Raw genomic sequence first — 18,244 nt, 5'->3', positions numbered from 1 at the left:
CCACAATGAGAGAGCTTTGCATAGTGTGCGTGGTGCGTGCACCTGCATGTGCCTGGGCTTGTGTTGTGCACACACATGCACACAACTGAGGGGGTGCCCCTGCTCCTCAGGGGCTTCTCTCTGGCAACAAAGTCCTGTGCACACACATGAAGACAGGTGCATGCACACCTGTGCACACACAGACACACATTGGATTTTAAGGGAGAGTAGGAGGTGGGGTCCCCAGAGGCTCACTGGACCTGGGCTGGGCAGAGGGACATGCCCTGGAGTGCAGCTGGCCCCCAACTGGGCAGCTCAGACGGTGGCTGGGAGCAGAGGGTTGTAGATCCATTTGCTGTCAGCCAAGTGAGTGCTGTGAGCCAGAATAACAATAAAGCAACTGGATGCTGATCCAGTTGTCTGGAATCTTCTTGTTCTGCTTTTTCATGGTTTTGCAGTGGCTAAAGGCAATGATGTTGAGCTCAGCCTTGCTCTCCCTGTTTGCTGCTCCCTCAGGCCCTCCAGCCAGCTCTGCCTCAGGAACTCACCACTTCTGCTGCTCCTGGGCCTGAATCAGGTCCTGCTTTCACTCCTCCTTGTTCCAGTAGCTGCCCATCTTCATTTTGCTCCCTGCATCCGTCAGTAGTCATGCCACTGCACTCCTCCCAAACCTTCAGGGCCTGGGCTTTTTGGAGGCGATCGTGCATAGACTGCTTGGTCGCATAGCGGGTTCCCTCGCTGTGCACCCTGACCTTCCACTCCGTGCGGGGTGCTCTGCCTACCTGAGGGCCAATGGCCAACTCAAGGGGCATGGCCCAGATCCTCCAGGCCGCGCTGCACCCAGCTGTGGTAGTGCTTCCTCTTATGACCGTGGCCTCCGTGGCGCCTACAGAGGTAAGGGCTGCCCTCGGGGCCAGGGTCACCCCCATCTTGGGGCTTCAGACTGGGTCCTTTGAGTGCTGTCTCTGGCCCACCTCGGGATCCTGGGAGAGGGATCGGAACTTTGCAGAGCTCTCCTTTGGGGTGGGTGGTGGCTCTGGTTCAAGTTGGAGTTGTCCGCAGCGCCCACTTCAAGGGGCTCTTCCAGCAGGGGCTTGGTGAGCAGCTGAGTGCTGCAGCGGCTCTCCTGCTTGACTGTGGGCTCTGGAGCTGTCCTTGTCTGGCAGCTCAGAGGTGTCAGACTGGTACAGAGAGATCTCATTAAGATCACTGGGGAGAAGTAGGAGGGGCCAGAGGAGGAGTCTGCTGAGGCAATGGAAAGCAGTCTAAGACGGGATTGGCTGAGAAGCTAGATGCCTGCAGAGCCAATGGAAATAAAAAGAGGGCTGGCGCTTTGGCTCACTAGCTTTTCTGGCTCCTGAGCTGGCTCTCCCTCAGGCTTTGGCTCTGGCTGAGGTTCTCAGACTCTCTTCCTCAAGGATGCCTGGATGACCATGCTGCAGCTGTCTGCCTTTCCCAACAGAGGGTATTTTGGATGGGAAGGAACTCCAGGCACAGCGTAGGATCAGGCTGGCCTGGCAGAGGGTGGCAGGTTTATTCTTTGGGTGTTCTAGAGGGAACAGGCTCTGAGGTAGAAGCCTGCCATTCTTTTGGAGTTGTGTAGCTTTTGTATCTTATGTTTTAGTTTGTAAACTAACCCTATAGAAATTAACAGGGGAAAAGATAGGGGAACCTAGGTGTTAGAGTTTAGCCTTAATTGAAAGGCTTAAGTGATTAAAGCTTGGACCTGATAGGCTTAAGTAACTGCCTCTGAATAAAGATTCCTCTCCTTTATCACCAAACCTTTGCCTCTGGAATTTTGCCTAGAGGGTGATGATGATAGCAGGATCCCAACTTGCTGTTCAGTTATAGGACAGCTCCTGCTTCTTGGGCTTACTGCCGGCCTCTCACCTGCCTCCCCCCCACCCTGCCCTCGCTCATAGATGCTCTCTGGCTACCCTCCTCTCCTGAAGCCAGGCCTTCATGCAGCGCTCCTGCAGCTGCTGCATCTTCTTCGCCCACAGGAGGCTGGGGCACTTGAACTCCAGCTGCCTTAGCTCCTCCTCCAGCCTGGTGGTCTCATGGCCCAGGCTCTCATTGCCGATGAGTACTGGGCTCTGTTGCCACCTGAGGAACAGGGAAGAGGAGGCCGGACTGGACTGGTTGCTGTTCTCCAGGTGGCTCTTGATCTCTAGCAGCTTCCCATAGTGGTGGTACTCCTCGTAGGTGAGCTGGGTGTTGGCCACCCCCAGCCCAGTCCCCTCAGCCAGCAGGTAGTCCATGCTGAAGTGGAAGTCCCCGATCTGCAGGGCGCCCCCTGCAGGCCAAACTGCACAGGATCCCAGGCATGTTGGTTCTCACAGGCTTGTTCCCCAGCAGGTCATGCTCAGAGCTCTCCTTGTCCTGGATGCTCTCACCATCCACCCACCCCACTGTCCGGCTTCTGGCTGAGCTCAGGCCTGGGCCCACAGTGGGCGGAGGCTTGCTCCTCTTCCTTTCTGAGCTGCTGGGTAAGGATGATTTCAACTTCCAAAGATGCAGGCGCCCCTCACTCTCTGAGTCCAAGTCATCCAGGAAGTCATCCGGTCGCTGTCCTTCTATCACTTTGCTAACTGGATCGCAGACCAGGTCACCAGCAGGGAGATGTTGGTGTTCTCTTGGCTCAGGATGGCCACTGCCTCTTCCCGGTTCTGGACGCCCACACCATTTATCTGGATCATTCGGTTTCCCTCTCAGATCTCGTCTTTGGCTGCAAAGCTGTTAGGATTCACCTCTCCAATGTTGATGCCCAGGTCCTCTTCATCATCTGTGTGGTAGCAAACCATCAGACCCAGCTTGTCCTGGAGGCTGGCTTTACACAGCTCCACGTCCTTACACTCTTGCTGGTCCACAGAGGCTGCCTCCTGCGGGCCGCTCTCCATGACTCTGGTGTGTCATAATACTTGTGGCTGGAGGGGGAGCTCCGACAGGACGCAGGCTCCGGGGTGACCATGGGTGGGTGAGTGGGCGCAGCCTGCTCAGCACCATGATGTGCCCGAAGGTGATCTCAGTCTGAGTGCCACTGTCCACGAGCTGCAGGTTGTCACAGGAGCTGTCCCCCGGGAGGTGGGGGCTGCATCTCAGCACCTGGATCACCTGAGACTCCCTGTAGGAGCATAAGGCCTCCACAGTTTGCTCCAGAGACAGCTTGGAGAGCTCCTCCCCATTCACCTGAAGCATCACTTTGGACCGCTCCTCCGGGTCCCAGACCACAGACACACATCTCACACCCCGTGGTGCTGGCTGGCGAGGGCAGAGGGTGGAAATGTGTAAACGCCTCTCACTGGCCCTTGTGCAGGACCTGAAAAATGGTTTTTAAACTAAGTCCCTTTTCATTATTACTAAATAATAATATTAAATTAACTATCAGACGTTACAAACACTGGATTCTCAGTCCTCTGCTAATGGATTTGTTTATTTCTTTTCCCTCAAAATCCCAAGTCCTGAAGCCTCTCTCATTGCAGGGCCCACAGTGAGAGGCTCGTTCAGTCAGAGTCCATGGCTGTGAAGTTCTTTGGGCACAAAGTGACCGCCTCTCCTTTTACCAGGATGACTGACAGTGGATATATCAAACTACAACTTCTCTCTCTCATTTGAGGCACTGATTCTCAACTAGAAATATCACAGAACAGAAAGCGTGTTTAGTTTCTCATGGCAGTGAGCACAAAGCAAAAATTTCATACAATACTTTCATTTGCATCCTTGGTTTGTAACTTTAGCTTTTCAAAAACTGCTTAAATGCTCACAGGACTCATAAAACATTTGCAATAATAATTTCGCAATAATAATAATGAAAACTAATTATGTGAATTTAGCTCTGCCTTCTGCAATAACCAATGTTTCTAGGAAACTAGGATTTAAGAGTGTTTTCTGTATCAATATATAACTTTCTTTAATAAAAATGGGTTCTCACATTACCTTGAACATTGTCAACAAAATGGATGGTTTGCTCCTGTGCAGAAAAGCATGAACCTGGCAGGTCCGACTATCACCCTGTGAAAGGCCTGCTGACAGGGTTGGCCCCTGGCTGGCAGCCAGGAACTTGGATTTCAGGAGGGTTCCCACCATTCCCAGGACTGACAAGGATGTCCCTAAACTGTACAAACAATGTGGTTTATGCTGATACCTTTCCTTCTGGGAGTCTGGATTCTGGTCTGTACTGGGTGGAGGGTGCCCATGTAACCAGCCCCCAGGAAAACCCCTGAGCGCTGCACCTTTGCTGAACTTTCCTGGAGACAGTTTCATGTGTGGTCACAACTCACTTCTGGAGGAGTTAGGTGCCTCTTGTGGCTCCAATGGGAGAGGCAATTGAAAGCTTGCGTCTGGTTCCTGGGCTTCACCTCATGTACCCTTTCCCTTTGCTGACTTCGCATTATGTCCTTTTGCTCTAATAAATCACAGTCGTGAGTACAACCACATGATGGGACCTGTGAGTCCTAGTGAATCATCCGACCTGGGCTGGTCTTGGAGACCCTCAACATAACCCCTTATTAGGAACTAGTATCTCATAATGTTTAAAATCACCAAAAACCAACTTCTAGTCATAATTCATAAACATATTTCATTAAAATGATTTCCCATAAGCCCATGCAATAAAGTCAGTTAAGGAAGGAAACCCCCTTTAGCTTGGTGAGGGCCTTGCTGAGTCTGACGGTTGATGTTCATCTATGAGCTCTGCAGGGACTAGAAGTTCTCTGGTCACTGTTATGTAGAGTTTGGATGTGGGCGGTCATGCCATGAAATGGCTAAAGCAAATATGGCTTCTGGTTTTGTCTTAAATATCAATTAAAACGACTTACAAAAATTATAATGAACTATATTCTAAACTGGACCTATGTATGAAAAACTGAGCTACACGTATCTTTGACTCTTTTGAAACTGGAAACGTACCTCCCACGGACTGACTCAGGAGGGAGGGAGTTTAGGGTGTTCTGAACAAAGCGTCACGGGGCAAGTCCGCCTCTATGAGCTGATGCAAACAGCAATATAAAAAACTATAACACGTAAACCGAGCATACTGTTGCCCGGGGACAGCCAACTGACCTGGAGTCTGCAAGATCCTTCCCCATGTGGGAAGGCCACCCTCCCCTCCACTCCCCCACTCTTATTAGGGATTTCTGGACCCAAGGGTATGTAGGACAATTACCATGTCCAGCTTGAAGCAGCTAGAGGAGCATGAGACCATCGCCCATTATCCTTTATATGATTATAAAGGGTCTTAGGTCTGAGAGGGGGGAATTGTTAAAGAGCGGGGTCCCCCCCCAAAAAAGAAGTATAACACCTTATGCTCTTATGCCTGTTATGTATAATCCTGATCTTATGTTGATTATTACACTTGGAAAGCATATTCTTAGTGATTGACATGTTTTATCAGCCTGGTGTGAATTTCAGTGGCAAACTGAGGCTCAGTGTGGGTTCACCTGGGATTGCTACGAATAACGGTTCCACTCTCACAGGTGAGAGTATAACATGAACTTGGGCATCTACAATAAAATAAAGCAAGTTTCAGGAGGTCTTCTACCTGTTGCCCTCTTATTCAATAAGAAGAATTGATTGCCATCAGGAAGTTTATTTCTCCATGCCCGGGTAAAATAACAATGACAGCCAGTCACCAAAGCATAAAGATGTCCACATGACAAGAAGAAAGGAGGACCATAATATTGGATTTAGGTGGTCTCTGTTCCTTAGGAAAGGGCACTCTATAGACTGGAGAACTTGAGAAGGAGAAAGTACATCGAATTAAAATGCAGAGACTCAGAAACTGGTGTCAAGGGCACAATTCTGTCGTAATGTCCTTTTTGGAGATGGGAGGTTGCTGGGCAACAGAAGTACCAGAAATCCTTGTTCCAAGGCCACAGGTGATGTTTGAAGTCAGTTCAGCAGCCCTGTGAAGAAAAAGAATTAAAGGTAAATCAAGTTCAGAGGCTACATTTCCTTTCTCTCTGGAGTCCCAGGAGAAAAAAATTATAGCGAGAGGCTGAGTGTTGATCTGATGAACAGTGGAAGAGAGTTTCTGGTGCTTCCTTGAGCAAATGGGGCAAAGTTCATGGCTTATACCCACCCAAAGTGAAAATGGACCATCGGCCCAACCTGAGAAAGAGGGTCAGCCTCTGTGTGTTTCTCCTCATTGCAGACACTTCCTATGATACATCCTAAACACAGAGTACTCATTAAATGCTCCCAAACTCCTGTTGCAATGAAAGGAATTGCACCCCAGCAGAAAGAAGGGAGCAGCGGTACCACCTACTGACTGAGATCCTTGCTGTCCTGAAATGAGAGTGAAAGAGAAGCTGTGACTGAGAGAGTAAAGAGCAACATCACATTGGAAAGTTATGCAAAGCTTTGCATCCCATGCCCACACCACCGGGAACGAAAGCAGGGCCCATCTGTGGACTTAAGCTGAGCCCAGGCCTAGAAGGAGCCCCTGCAGGAGGGGTCACTGGCCAGCAGTCTCAGCGGTGTCACTGGGCCCAGATTTCATGTAGGCATCTTCCTCCGTGCATGGCTGGTCAGAACCTCATTTCAGTGGCCTCCTTTGCTCTATTGTTTCGCTTTTCTGTCTCAACTTCATCACTGAATGAGACAGTGGAAAGGCCATATCCACCATTTTCCAGAGGCGTCTTACCTTGCTGGCCTCTAACATGGAGAATGAAGCTCGCCACGAGGGCAATGAGCCCCAGCACAAATCCCCCAACTCCAGTCAGCATCTTGCTCCGGGCAGAATCTGACTGAGGCTCTGGGAAGAACAGACCCACAATCAGGCTCACCTCCACCTGCTGTGACCCCTGGCCCTGCCTGACACCTGGGGACTGACATAGTGTACTCTGGAGACAAAGGGAGAGGGTAGTGCCAGATAGAACCACTGTGGGGGAGGAGTAGATGTGGAAATCACCCCAAAGTTCTGAATCTCAGACATGTCGCCAGTAAGAGGCAAATGCTGCTTTTAGGCCAATACATTAAGTTCAAGAATAAGGGACTATAGGGAGATGGAAGGCAGAGGCCAGGTCCCAGTGTGAGGGCCAGTCATGAAGTTGTTTGCTTTTCTGGGGTTTTCTGACAAGGGGAGATTCTTTAGGATCCCCCAGGGCGGGATAAATGCCCTCTAGAATCACCAGATCCCTGCTGCTCCCAGCCTAGACCACAGTGAGGGGGTTGGTGAGGACACATGGGGATGTGTGACCCAGATGGGTCGTGAGTGGGTCCCAGAGCCTGAAGCCCAGAGGGTCCTCAGGAGATAACTCACTCCACTCTACGGTGACAGCCCTGTCCAAGCTGGCATGGTCCACTTGGCAGGTGTAGACGTCTCCCTGCTGGGGAGTCATTTCCAGCATCACCAAGATCTGGAAGGTCCAGTCTCCATTATGGATCGTGTTGGTGGACACAACCCCAGCTGTTTCCTCCTGTCCATTCAGGAACCAGCGGACCTGAATGTTGCCTGGATAGAAATCTGTCACGTGGCAGACAAGCAGGTTGGGGTGCTGCAGGGGCCCCTTCTTGGAGGGGGACACGTTCATTTTAGGCTGGACTAGGAGTGGGAAAAAGAACCTTTTTAGGATAACCGAGAGTTAACACAGTGCATTTAGCAATTTTCTTGCCAAACTGACTTCTAGAGGTTAAAGATCAATATATTGTCTGCTAAGCCATTTGGAGGCAGGAGATGGGGAACAGAATAAACAGGAAAAACAGAATAAAATGTTCAAATGTTCCAAGAACGACCTTGTCATACACAATGAAGAGAGAGCAGAGAAGAATAGGACAGGGGAAAGCGGGCACTCTGTAACACTTTTGCCAGAAACGTAGGAGGCAGTAACTAATGTTCTTTGAACAGAAATGCTGAACCAGCTATGAAATTACCTAAATTTACATTTTCCTGTCCTGTTCAAAAGGACAAGACATACTCCTTCCAAATATTATCTTGGAATCAGAATATATTCAATAGTCAATAGCATTCCTTTGATCTATTAGTCTGACATCCTCATTAAAAAGAGGTGAAGAAATGAAGTACTGTGATTCATTCTTCATTTAACCTGTACATCTCCTGGTCATCTCTACCAAAAAATGTTTTTAGCAAGATCCACAAACTCAACGTCTTTAGTCCTTTTGTGTATGATTAGCAGGGAGTCCGGCCCTTTCCCCTGTGGTCTGGCCCCTGTGCATCATGAAACCCTTGGGTCAGGCCAGCCAGTCTGGGACACACTGGGGCTTGGAGATGCGAAGGAGACCTCCCCCCACCTCTGCTGCCCAAGCGCAGCCCTCCCAGGGTCTTTTCTTTCCTCCCACCGCTCACCTCTGCGCCTCAGGGTGAAACCCTTGTCCAACTCGTAGTTGTGTTTGCACACCGTGTCCACGGCGCTCTTCCTCAGCTCCAGGAACTCCTGCTGGAGGTTCCAGTTCTTAGCGGTTATGAGCCCGAGCTCAGTCACAGCCACAAACACCCCCACGCTGCTGTCAAACTGGACGAACACGTCTCTGTTGTAAATGTATCGCTCTAAGAAGTGGTGCGTCCCATTGAACTCAAAGCAGTCGCTCCTCCTCTGGTACACATAAAGCTCTGTGAGTGTGAAAGACCAGGGCAGCGCTGAGCCAGAGAGGCCCTGATGCCCCCGCAAGACACGCTGCGCACGTCCCCGTGTGGGCCCCTACCTCTTTGCTGAGCGGCACAGCCAGGGCTACATAGTCCCTGGCTCTGTCTTTTCTTCTGGCTCCCCATCTCCCTTCCAGAAGAGTGTCCACTATAGAACCCAGAGGGCTCACCCTGCCCTCTGACTCAGGGCCTAAGCTTGGCTGAAATACTCTTTGTGTTCACCACCTTCTCAGGGTTTTCTCTGTCTCTTCACTTCACCTCTAATCTCTGTCACTCTCAATAAATCAAGAAACTGATAACTATTATTTATTACTGTTGCTATAAATGTAATTTGCTTTACTCCTGTCACCTTCCACAGTTAAATTAGAAAATACACATTTTTCTCACACCCAGTCATGATCGTGGATAAATCATAGACCCTTCTGGACTGAAGTTTTCTTACCCAATAAATGGGGGACTTAGCTAAATAATATCTGAAGTCATTTCCAGCATTAATAATAAAGAGGCCTGCCTCAGGGGACACTGTGTGGCTGCAGTGACTGGCGGGGTCTCCGAGGCATGGGGGCCGGTGCAGGGGCACAGGAGGCGTGTCTGTACTTCTCTGAGAGTTGGAGGCTGAGGGAGATGTGCAGGGAGCTGACCTGCATCTGGGGTCTAAGGAGCAGCAGAGGGCAAGAGCGCGCTGGCAGAGGTGCCCAGGGACCAGAGGGAGCAGCAGGAAAGTGAGTAGTGGGTGGCTGAGGTGACAGCAGACGGGACAGGTGGGCAATGGTGCTGCCAGCTGTCTGTGCCCAGGAGGTTGGGGGTTTTTTCCTTCAGGGAATAGGTGTCATCTGATCTGTGCAGTAGGAAGGTCCTGCGGGGAGTGTGGGGAATGGGTTGGATGTTTTTACAACAGGCAAGAAGTGACGGGCGTAGACTGGAATTAAGAAAACGAGAGAGATTATGAAGCAAAGTCTATACGAACGAGGGAGCGGGAGGACAGCCTCTTCCCAGTTACAGTGCCAAGAGCAGTAGCTGTGATGTTCAAGATCATGGACTCTGGGTGGAGAGGACCTCGCTCCTCTTCCATCTCAATGACTGAGTAGCTGTGCAGCCTCAGTGAGATACAGTGTCCTTGTACTAGGACGGGACAATGATGTTTCCCTGATAGCACCGTGAGGATTAACTGAGATAGAGAAGATAAGCTATAACACTGGGCCTGCAACAAAGTACCAGTTCAGTTGACAGTGGCTGTGATCACATTAGGCTTTTATTCATGAAGCTGGAGTGAGAACATAGAATGACAGCGTTCTGTCAACACTACATTCTTGCCTGGCTGCCACCCATCACTCGGGTTTGTTCACTTTCAAGCTCCTTAACAGTATTGAACATCTGCCAGGTCCACTTCCACCCTGACCTTTCCCTTCCCAAACTCACCCAAATTTTTAAAAGTATATTTTATTGATTATGTTGTTATGGTAGTGCCAATTTATCCCCTTTGCTCCTCTCTTCCCAGTACCCACCTCCCCCCAGCAATCCCACCCGCCTTAGTTCATATTCATGGGTTGTGCATATAAGTTCTTTGGTTTCACCCTTCCCTATATTATTCTTAACTTCCCCCTGTCTATTTTGTACCAATCAATTATGCTTCTTAATCCCTGCACCATATCTCCATTTCTCCCCCTGCCCTCTCCCAGCTGATAACCCTCCAAATGATCTCTATACCTATGATTCTGTTCCTATTCTGGGTTGCTTAGTTGAATTTTGTTTTTATTTTTTAGATTCAGTTGCTGATAGTCATGACTGTTGTCATTTTAGTGTTCATAGTGTTGATCTTCTTTTTCTTAAATAAGTCCCTGTAACATTTCATACAATAATGGCTTGGTGATAATGAACTCTTTTAGCTTTACCTTGTCTGGGAAGCACTTAATCTGCCCTTCCATTCTAAATGATAGCTTTGCTGGATAGAGTAATCTTGGTTATAGGTCCTTGCTTTTCATCACATTGAATATTTTTTGCCAGTCCCTTCTTGCCTGCAAAGTTTCTTTTGAAAAGTCAGCTGATAGTCTTATAGCCATCCATTTGTAGGAAACTCTCTGCTTTTCTTTTGCTGCTTTTAAGATTCTCTCTTTATCTTTCACCTTTGGCATTTTAATTATGATGTGTCTTGGTGTGGTCCTCTTTGGGTTTAGCTTGTTTGGGACTCTCTGTATTTCCTGGATTTGTATATCTATTTCCTTTGCCAAATGTGGAAAGTTTTTCTTCACTATTTTTCACTTAAGCTTTCAATTTCCTGCTTTTCCTATTCTCCTTCTGACACTCCTATGATTCAAATGTTGGCACGTTTAAAGTAGTCCCAGAAGTTCCTAAGCCTCTCCTTATTTTTGTCAATTCTTGTTTCCTCATTCTGTACTGGTTGCCTGTTTTTTTATTCCTTATTTTCCAAATCATTGATTTGAACCCTGGTCTCCTTCCCTTCATTATTGGTTTTGTTTGAATTTTCCTTCATTTCTTTTAGCATAGCCTTCACTTCTTCCCTTATGCTTTTGCCATACTCAAGCATATCTGTCAAGCCTGTAAGCATCTTTATCACTAGTGTTTTGAATTCTTCATCTGTTAGGTTGGCTATCTCCTCATCTGTTATTTTGGCTATCTCCTTGTCACTTAGTTCTACCACTGGAACCTTGATCTGTTCCCCTTTTTGGGCCATACTTGTCTGTCTCCTCATCTTGACAGGCTCCTGTGTTTGTTTGCCTCTGTGTCTTAGGTAGAGCTGTCGCTGCTGTTATGTTATAAGGGGCGGAGCCTTAGGTATTCATCAGTACAGGGCTACCAGTTTCACCACATTGTGGTGCTGTATGTGTGGGAGGGGTCTGAGAGGGAACAACGCCGCTTGCTGAGCACTCGCCCCTTTTCCAGGCACCTCTCCCACTTTTGTATGGGACTGGTGCCTCTCTAGCTGCTGTCCTGGCCGTCGTTCCCAGAGTATGTGGGTCTGCAGACGTTCTAGGACCGTGGGGGCCCTTTAAACAAGCGGACTCTGCTGAAAGACTGGAAGTTTCTGCCTCTGCCCCAACCCCCATTGGTTTTCACAGTCAGAATCAATGAGGCTTGATTTTCCCTGGTGCTTGGACCATGAACTGCGCAGTCTGGTCAGGAGCTGGGAACACTTCCCAGGTGTCCCTCCTCACTTTCTATAATGTGTGACTGAGCTTTCTGCCAGCCTGCCATTGCCACCACCACTGCTACCGCCACCACACTGCATGCTTTCCACCCCTCCTACCTGCCTGGATGAGTATTTCTTCTTTATATCTTTGTTTGTTGGACTTCCATGAAGCTTGATTTTCTGGAACTTCTGGTTGTCTCTAGTTTTGAGGTAGTTGTATTTCTTCTTAGTTGTGGAGGGAGACCCAGCATGTCTGTCTGGGCCTCCATCTTGGCCAGAAGTCCCCAAACTCACCCAATTTAAAGTGTACACTTCTCAGCCCTTACTGTCCCCAAACAGCCATGTCAAAGGCCAATGTCAACTGTATCTTATAACCCGCCTACATGCCCCTTAAACATTGGTGTGTCCTCATGCTCTGTTCCTGACACACTTCTGAATATTCTCAATGAGGGTTATTTCACTTATATCATTGCCTATCAACCATAATTAGTAGCTCACACGTGTACGCTTCCACCTAGTCCTCTTTTGAGTCTTACACATGTCTGCCCACATGGCCACTGGGCGCCTCCAGCTGGACATCCCACAGGAGCCTCAACATCAGCCCATGCAGATGACACCCACTTCTCCCTCACACCTGCTTTTCCTCCCAAGTCCTTGGTATGTGGTGTTATCAGTCACTCATCCTCTAGCTAAGACTTTTCAGTCACCCGGAGCTCACTCTCTTCCTCACTCACCACTTCTGATCAGATAACAAGACTGTTATTTTGCCTCTAGTCCCTCCTGTCCCCCATGATAGGTAACTCAGACTGCTGTCACTCCCAACCTAGATTCATTCAGTGGCCACTTACCTTCTCCCTGCCTCAGTTGTGCCTCCGCCAGTTCATCCTTTGACTCAAAGTCACACATTGCCTCAGTGTGACGTCCAGGCTTCCAACATAATAAGCAAGGCTCTTTACAATCCAACCGTGCTTACTGAACCAGGTTCCTTTCCTCCTGCCCCCCACCCTTCCATTCAGTCATTCTATGGTTTTATCTTTGTGATTTCTTTGCCTTTTTGTGTTGCTTATTTCACATTGCATAATATATGCATATTATCCAAATTAAAATAAAATGCAAATTAAATAATATACTTTGGCTCTAGTGCTCAAACTAAAAATGCCCAATTCCATATTATCCTTCAATACCAAGCTGGATATTAACTTTTCTGAGAGATTTTCCAACGTTTTCTGCTCCCACATCCACAGTAACTCCTTGTATACCTGTAAATGTTCTCTGTGTATAACTCTACATCCTGTTTCCCATTGTTTACAGATTGAATCATAATCTTTATTCTTTCCCTTGAATTTGGTTCCAACAATCCCTGGTTGAGTGAACAACACCATCCATCAGGTTCAGCAAACTGGAAATGTAGGAGTTAACTTTAACTCTTTTTACTTTTCCCACTCTAACTAGGTCCTGGGAGTTTATACACCATGATGCTTCCTGTGATATGACCTCTCAGAAAGCCTACATAATAAAATCAGTGAAGCACTGGTGCAAAACTTACCAATAGTGAAGCGAAACAGAATAGAGAGCTCAGAGTTTATGGATATATGGGATTTAACACACAACAAAAGAAGTCCTCAGCAGATGAGGAGAAAAAAAGTTACTTAGTAGATGGAGTGGGAAAAACTGGCCTTGATGTGAAGGACCCCCCCCCCAATCTGTACTTAACATAAAAACTTGGACCCTAAAGGGCAGAATCAAGGAACTAGTATAAATGACCCATGGCTATTGACAACTAAATGAGGATTGACTGTGGGAGAGGAAGGAGTTGGGTGGAGCAGAGGAGAAAAAGGGGAGTAAAATTGGACAACCATAATAGAAAAGCAATAAAAAAAACCCTTGGTAAAAAAAAACTCAACCAAACCAAACAAAAGAAAACAAACAAACAAACAAAAAACCCACACCTTGGACCCCAGAAGGATTAAAGACATAAATATAAATAGTAAACTATAAGATAAATGTAAGCTTTTGCAGGAGAATATAACATGGGAGTGAGGAATCATTTCTTAAGCAAATATAAAAGCACAAGGCAAAAATATAACAAAATGGATTACATTAAAACTTAATACTTCTGTTAAGCAGAAGTAGCATTAACAAGTTAATAGATAGTGAATAGAAATAGACTCATGCCCTGGCTAGTGTGGCTCAGTGGATTGATCATCAGCCTGCAGATTGAAAGGCCACCAGTTTGATTCCTAGTCAGGGCACATTTCTGGGTTGTGGGCCAGGTCCCCAGTTGGGGGGCCATCATCTTGAGCACATTGATGTTTCTCTCCCTCTCTCCCCCTCTTTCTCTTCCTCTGAACGTAAATAAGTAAAATAGAAAAAGAAGATTTTTGTATATGGTGTGAGGTAAGGGTCTTATTGTATATTTTTCTGCAGGTGGATATACAGTTTTCTCAATATCACTTATCAAAGAGACTAATCCTTTCCTCATTGTATGTTCTTGGAACTCTTGTAAAATATCAATTGACTAGATGTGTAGATTATTTCTGGGTTATCTATTTCATTCAACTGGTGTATATATTTTTATGCTAGTACCATACTCTTTTGGTTACTGCAGCTTTGTAATATATTTTGAAATCAGGAAGTGTGATTCCTCCTTGTTCTTGCTCAAGATGATAGCCAGAGAGAATTGATTATAAATGACTGTCTGTAATCTAATTGGGGGTTGCCTATTGAAGGAGTCTTTAAATTTCAGCTTCTCTATATTACTTAAAATGTATCATAAATGGAAACTCCAGGTTGAATTTGTCATGCAACTTTCCAGGCCACAGAAATGAGGGCAATGCTTCCCAGAGGCAGAGGAAGGAATTTGAAAAGTATGTCAACTCAAGGCTCACCATGTCAGTTGAGGGTTGAGACAGGGAAACCAGGCTCCATATGACACTTCTGTGCCTGTTTTCCTGCTGCTCAGGAGCCTCACTGAGTGGCTGTCAAGGACCGTGGAGGTTCCAGGAACAGAAGGAAGAGAGTATGAGGGGGGTCTGGCCTTTGTCTCTGTCACTGCAAAGAGGGCCCAAGTTGATTTGGGTGATCTTGTCACAGTTCTTGTCCTTCCTCAGTGTCCCACTTGCCCCACGTTGAAGCTTCTCCACTGGAAGCTCAGGTGGGAGGAAGGAGAGCTAGCCTCAGGAGCCACCACACAAGCCTCAGGGACACACACCCAACTTTTAGCCTATCGGTGTCCAGCTTCACTTCATTTCTCTGACTTTCTGAGCCTGCCTTCTTGTCCAATGCCCTGCTCCTCAGTCTGTGAGTTCCTGGCCTTATCCATTTTGGGGGTCCCTGTGACACCTGTCATATACGTGCTATCTCTGCTCTACTCCCTCATGTCTAACTTCATTTCCTGTTCTACTAATAGCTTTCCCCACCTGTTTTCAATCAAGACACATTTTTGTTGGTTCTGAATAGTGGTTTGAATTTTTATTTTTAAAAGCATTTATTTTCCCTCTTTAATGAACATTATTTGCAAAGCAGGTAAATGTCACAGAAGGGTTTCTCAAAACTCCTGTTTTGTGTGTGTGTGTGAAAAATATTACAGCCCTGCCTGGTGTCGCTCAGTGGATTGAGTGCCAGCCTGTGAACCAAAGGGTTGTGGTTTGATTCCCAGTCAGGGCACATGCCTGGGTTACGGGCCAGGTCTTCAGCTGGGGGTGTGCGAGAAGCAACTGATGGATGTATCTCTTGCATATTGATATTTCTCTCCCTTTCTTTCTCCCTCCCTTACCCTCTCTCTAAAAATAAATAAATAAAATCTTTTTTTTTAAGAAAAATATTAGAGTTTGTGAAACTTGAAGATGTCTGAACTTTCTAGAGCAAAGCTTGAAAACTTCTATAAATAAATCATCTTTTCAGACCATATCATATTAAGAATATATAATTACTCCAGGACATAAGGAAGGCAATGTTGGCAGCACACAAAGGATGTCCAAGACCAGCTGTGTAACCTGGGACAAATAAAGCAACCTCTTGAAGTCTCAGTCTTTTCACTTATAAAAGGGAATGTTATTCTTATTCTTTTACCTTAAAGGACTACTGTTAAAATTAAAGAAGATGATGCAAATAAAAGTTAGAGCATAGTGTCTGTCCTGCTCACACTCACTGCAGGTTAGAGCTCCTCCCCTTGTCAAGCTGTGATGGGTTGGCTTATGTGGAGACAAAGACAGAGCCCTGGTCTGTTCAGAATGACTCAAAAACGCTGCCCTTGGGGCACAGCCTTAACTCTCCAAAAGGAGTTTTTATTAACTTCATGCTGATAGTATCTTTGTTTCCACCTCTTTTTTCATGCTCTGTTGGAAGTTGAAGAAACCTTGAGGAGTTGGAAGAAGGAATTGGAAGAGTCTGACAGCCCCCTGGAGTCCAGCCCCTGGACTACTCATTCCTCTCAGCAGGGAGTTCCTCAGCATCGAAACTGTGCAGAGAGCTCTGGAGTTCCTCCCCTTCCCCCAGCAGACTCTCACATGATGAACACTCATCTCCTTCCTCTTACTGACCGGAACCCATCGGTCTCTCCCACCTTCACCCACCACGCTGCTCACTATTCACCCCAAAGAAGCCCCACGCCCTGACTTCAACGACCTCACACCGATGCCCACCACTGCCCCCGCTCCCAGGAGAGCTTCTCCTGTGCTCCTCCTGCACCCCCTCTCCTCTCACCTCCTGCTGGGCATCGTCCCATCTCACCAGCTGCTCCCGCAGCCCGTCCTGCCCTCGAGACTCAATCCCCATTTCTTCTCTCACCTGCGGGCTGCACGGCTGGGCTGCCCTTGTCCGGTTCTCTGCCCACCTGAGTGATGAACGGCAGAAAACCTTCTCCTTCCCTCTAGCTGAGACATGGGTACAGCAGGATGGAGTTTGAGCAGATGAATTGGGGATTTCAAAGGCTATTAACCATGGAAATTGGGGAAGAAACCTGAGAGAACCTGATTCTCAGGAAGAAGTGGGGCTGGCTTTGTGGGTGGAGATGGAGAGGTTGGGGAATTTTAACATAAACGACTTCACTGTTCTAGTCCCTCTTCTGTTATGCATGGGCTTGGTGGTAAATTGGAACTAAAAGAGGCAGTTTCCTGTTTCTCACTTCCTCTGTGGTCCTATCCTGATATGCCTGATCTATTTCCTGACGTGAGGACTGTCAGCGGCAGTAACTATCCTGTGGGCCTTAACCTCTGCTTGTCCCCACTGCCCTCCTGCTCCTCTGGCCATCGCTGCTCACTGTATGAGTCTTGCCCGGGACTGTGGAAGGGCCTCCACCTGAAGTCCTGTTTGTACAGCATATTCCTGGGATCCCGGACACTGCAGAGTGACCACGGTTTCCCGTTCCTGATCTTTAATGTTGAAATGTCATCTTGCCCCCTCTGTGAGAACCCTGTCCCTCCAAAATCAGTCCAGACCACCGGGTACCACTGTGTCCAGCAGATGCACACACACTGATCTCCTCCTCTCTCTGCTGGGAACAGTGGCCCTGGGTGATGTCGGACCCCTGAGGCCTCTCTGTGGATTAGGCCCACATGGGAGAGCCCCCAGGGTCATTTCCCTGATCCAGGGCCTCCAAGAGCAGCAGCTCTGCACTTACCTGGGGTGTCTCTGCCCTGAGCCAAAGGGGGGCTCAGCATCACCAAGGACGTCATCAGAGCTGTCATCCAGGGGGCCCCAGTGACCTGCAGGACCACCATCCTGGAGCCTGGGAAAGGTGGGGTGAGAGGATCACAGTCAGAGCAGCTCTCACTCCTTGGGCGTCCCTCCTAAAACATTAGAGATGATGAGCCAGGACAGCCTCCTACATCCCCTGGGTGTGGCCAGGTTCCACAAAAGGAACCAATTAGTAGGAATTGTTACTCTCTAGGCAGAGGTTTGGTGTAAAGTGTATTATCCTTCAAGGTGTAAGGAAACAGTGTAAGAAAAGTGATCCTTGCTTTGATCAACTGGGTGCATCACGAGGGTTTGTTTATTGTTTTCTTCGCTCTGGTTCAGACACCAGGCACATCATCCTCCCTCCATGGTGAATACCACCCCCCACCCCACCCTCTCATGGCTGTGTTCTGGGAATAAGTGGGTACTAAACAATGTGTTAAAGATCTAGGGGTGCCCTGGCTGGTGTGGCTCACTTGGTTGGAGTGTCATTCATGGCAGAAGGGTTGTGGGTTTGATCTCTTGTCCAGGTGGGAACAATCCCTGGTCCAGATGCATATGGGAGGCAACCGGTGGATACTTCTCTTTCTCCCTTCCTCTCTCTCTAAAAATCAATTAAAAAATGTCCTTGGGTGATGATAAAAAATCCAGGGGGATTAGACTGTCCACTGCAGAGCTCTGACTTAACCCTGGGGTGTACAGCAGTCATGCAGGTGTCTGGTGTCCGTCCTCTCCTGTCCAAGGTTCCATTTGATCTTAGAATTATAAGGTGTGGAATAAGGTCTCTGCGTTTTAATACCAGAGAAGGCATGGAAGTAATTGTACAACTTTTGGCAAAT

The 18,244-nt window shown here is 47.8% G+C and overlaps 1 protein-coding gene and 1 pseudogene across 1 annotated transcript; both read right to left on the bottom strand.

Annotated features, from left to right (window-relative positions):
* Positions 1-294: 294 nt before the first annotated feature.
* On the bottom strand, positions 295-3,219 carry LOC150006810 (PDZ domain-containing protein 4 pseudogene; annotated as a pseudogene).
* A 2,436-nt stretch (positions 3,220-5,655) lies between these two features.
* On the bottom strand, positions 5,656-17,504 carry LOC150006809 (HLA class II histocompatibility antigen, DP beta 1 chain). Its single transcript, XM_090280398.1, has 5 exons — positions 17,350-17,504; positions 8,285-8,548; positions 7,241-7,522; positions 6,623-6,733; positions 5,656-5,882 (listed from the first exon to the last, which is right to left on the bottom strand). Exons 1-5 carry the CDS (start codon positions 17,447-17,449, stop codon positions 5,869-5,871), a joined length of 771 nt encoding a protein of 256 aa, XP_090136524.1. The 5' UTR covers positions 17,450-17,504; the 3' UTR covers positions 5,656-5,868.
* Between the last annotated feature and the right edge of the window lie 740 nt (positions 17,505-18,244).

The sequence above is a fragment of the Furipterus horrens genome, unplaced genomic scaffold (assembly GCF_987537825.1).
Source record: "Furipterus horrens unplaced genomic scaffold, mFurHor1.1.pri manual_scaffold_6, whole genome shotgun sequence".
Lineage (NCBI taxonomy): Eukaryota > Metazoa > Chordata > Mammalia > Chiroptera > Furipteridae > Furipterus > Furipterus horrens.
This window is presented reverse-complemented; position numbering and strand designations above follow the sequence as displayed.

Coding starts and splice junctions, on each gene's coding strand:
- LOC150006809 (XM_090280398.1), bottom strand. CDS start 17,449: ATGGTGGTCCTGCAGGTCACTGGGGCCCCCTGGATGACAGCTCTGATG. Junction 8,549..17,349: donor TCAGGGCAGAGACACCCCAG/GTAAGTGCAGAG, acceptor TCACACTCACAG/AGCTTTATGTGTACCAGAGG. Junction 6,734..7,240: donor GGCTGTCACCGTAGAGTGGA/GTGAGTTATCTC, acceptor TGTTCTTCCCAG/AGCCTCAGTCAGATTCTGCC.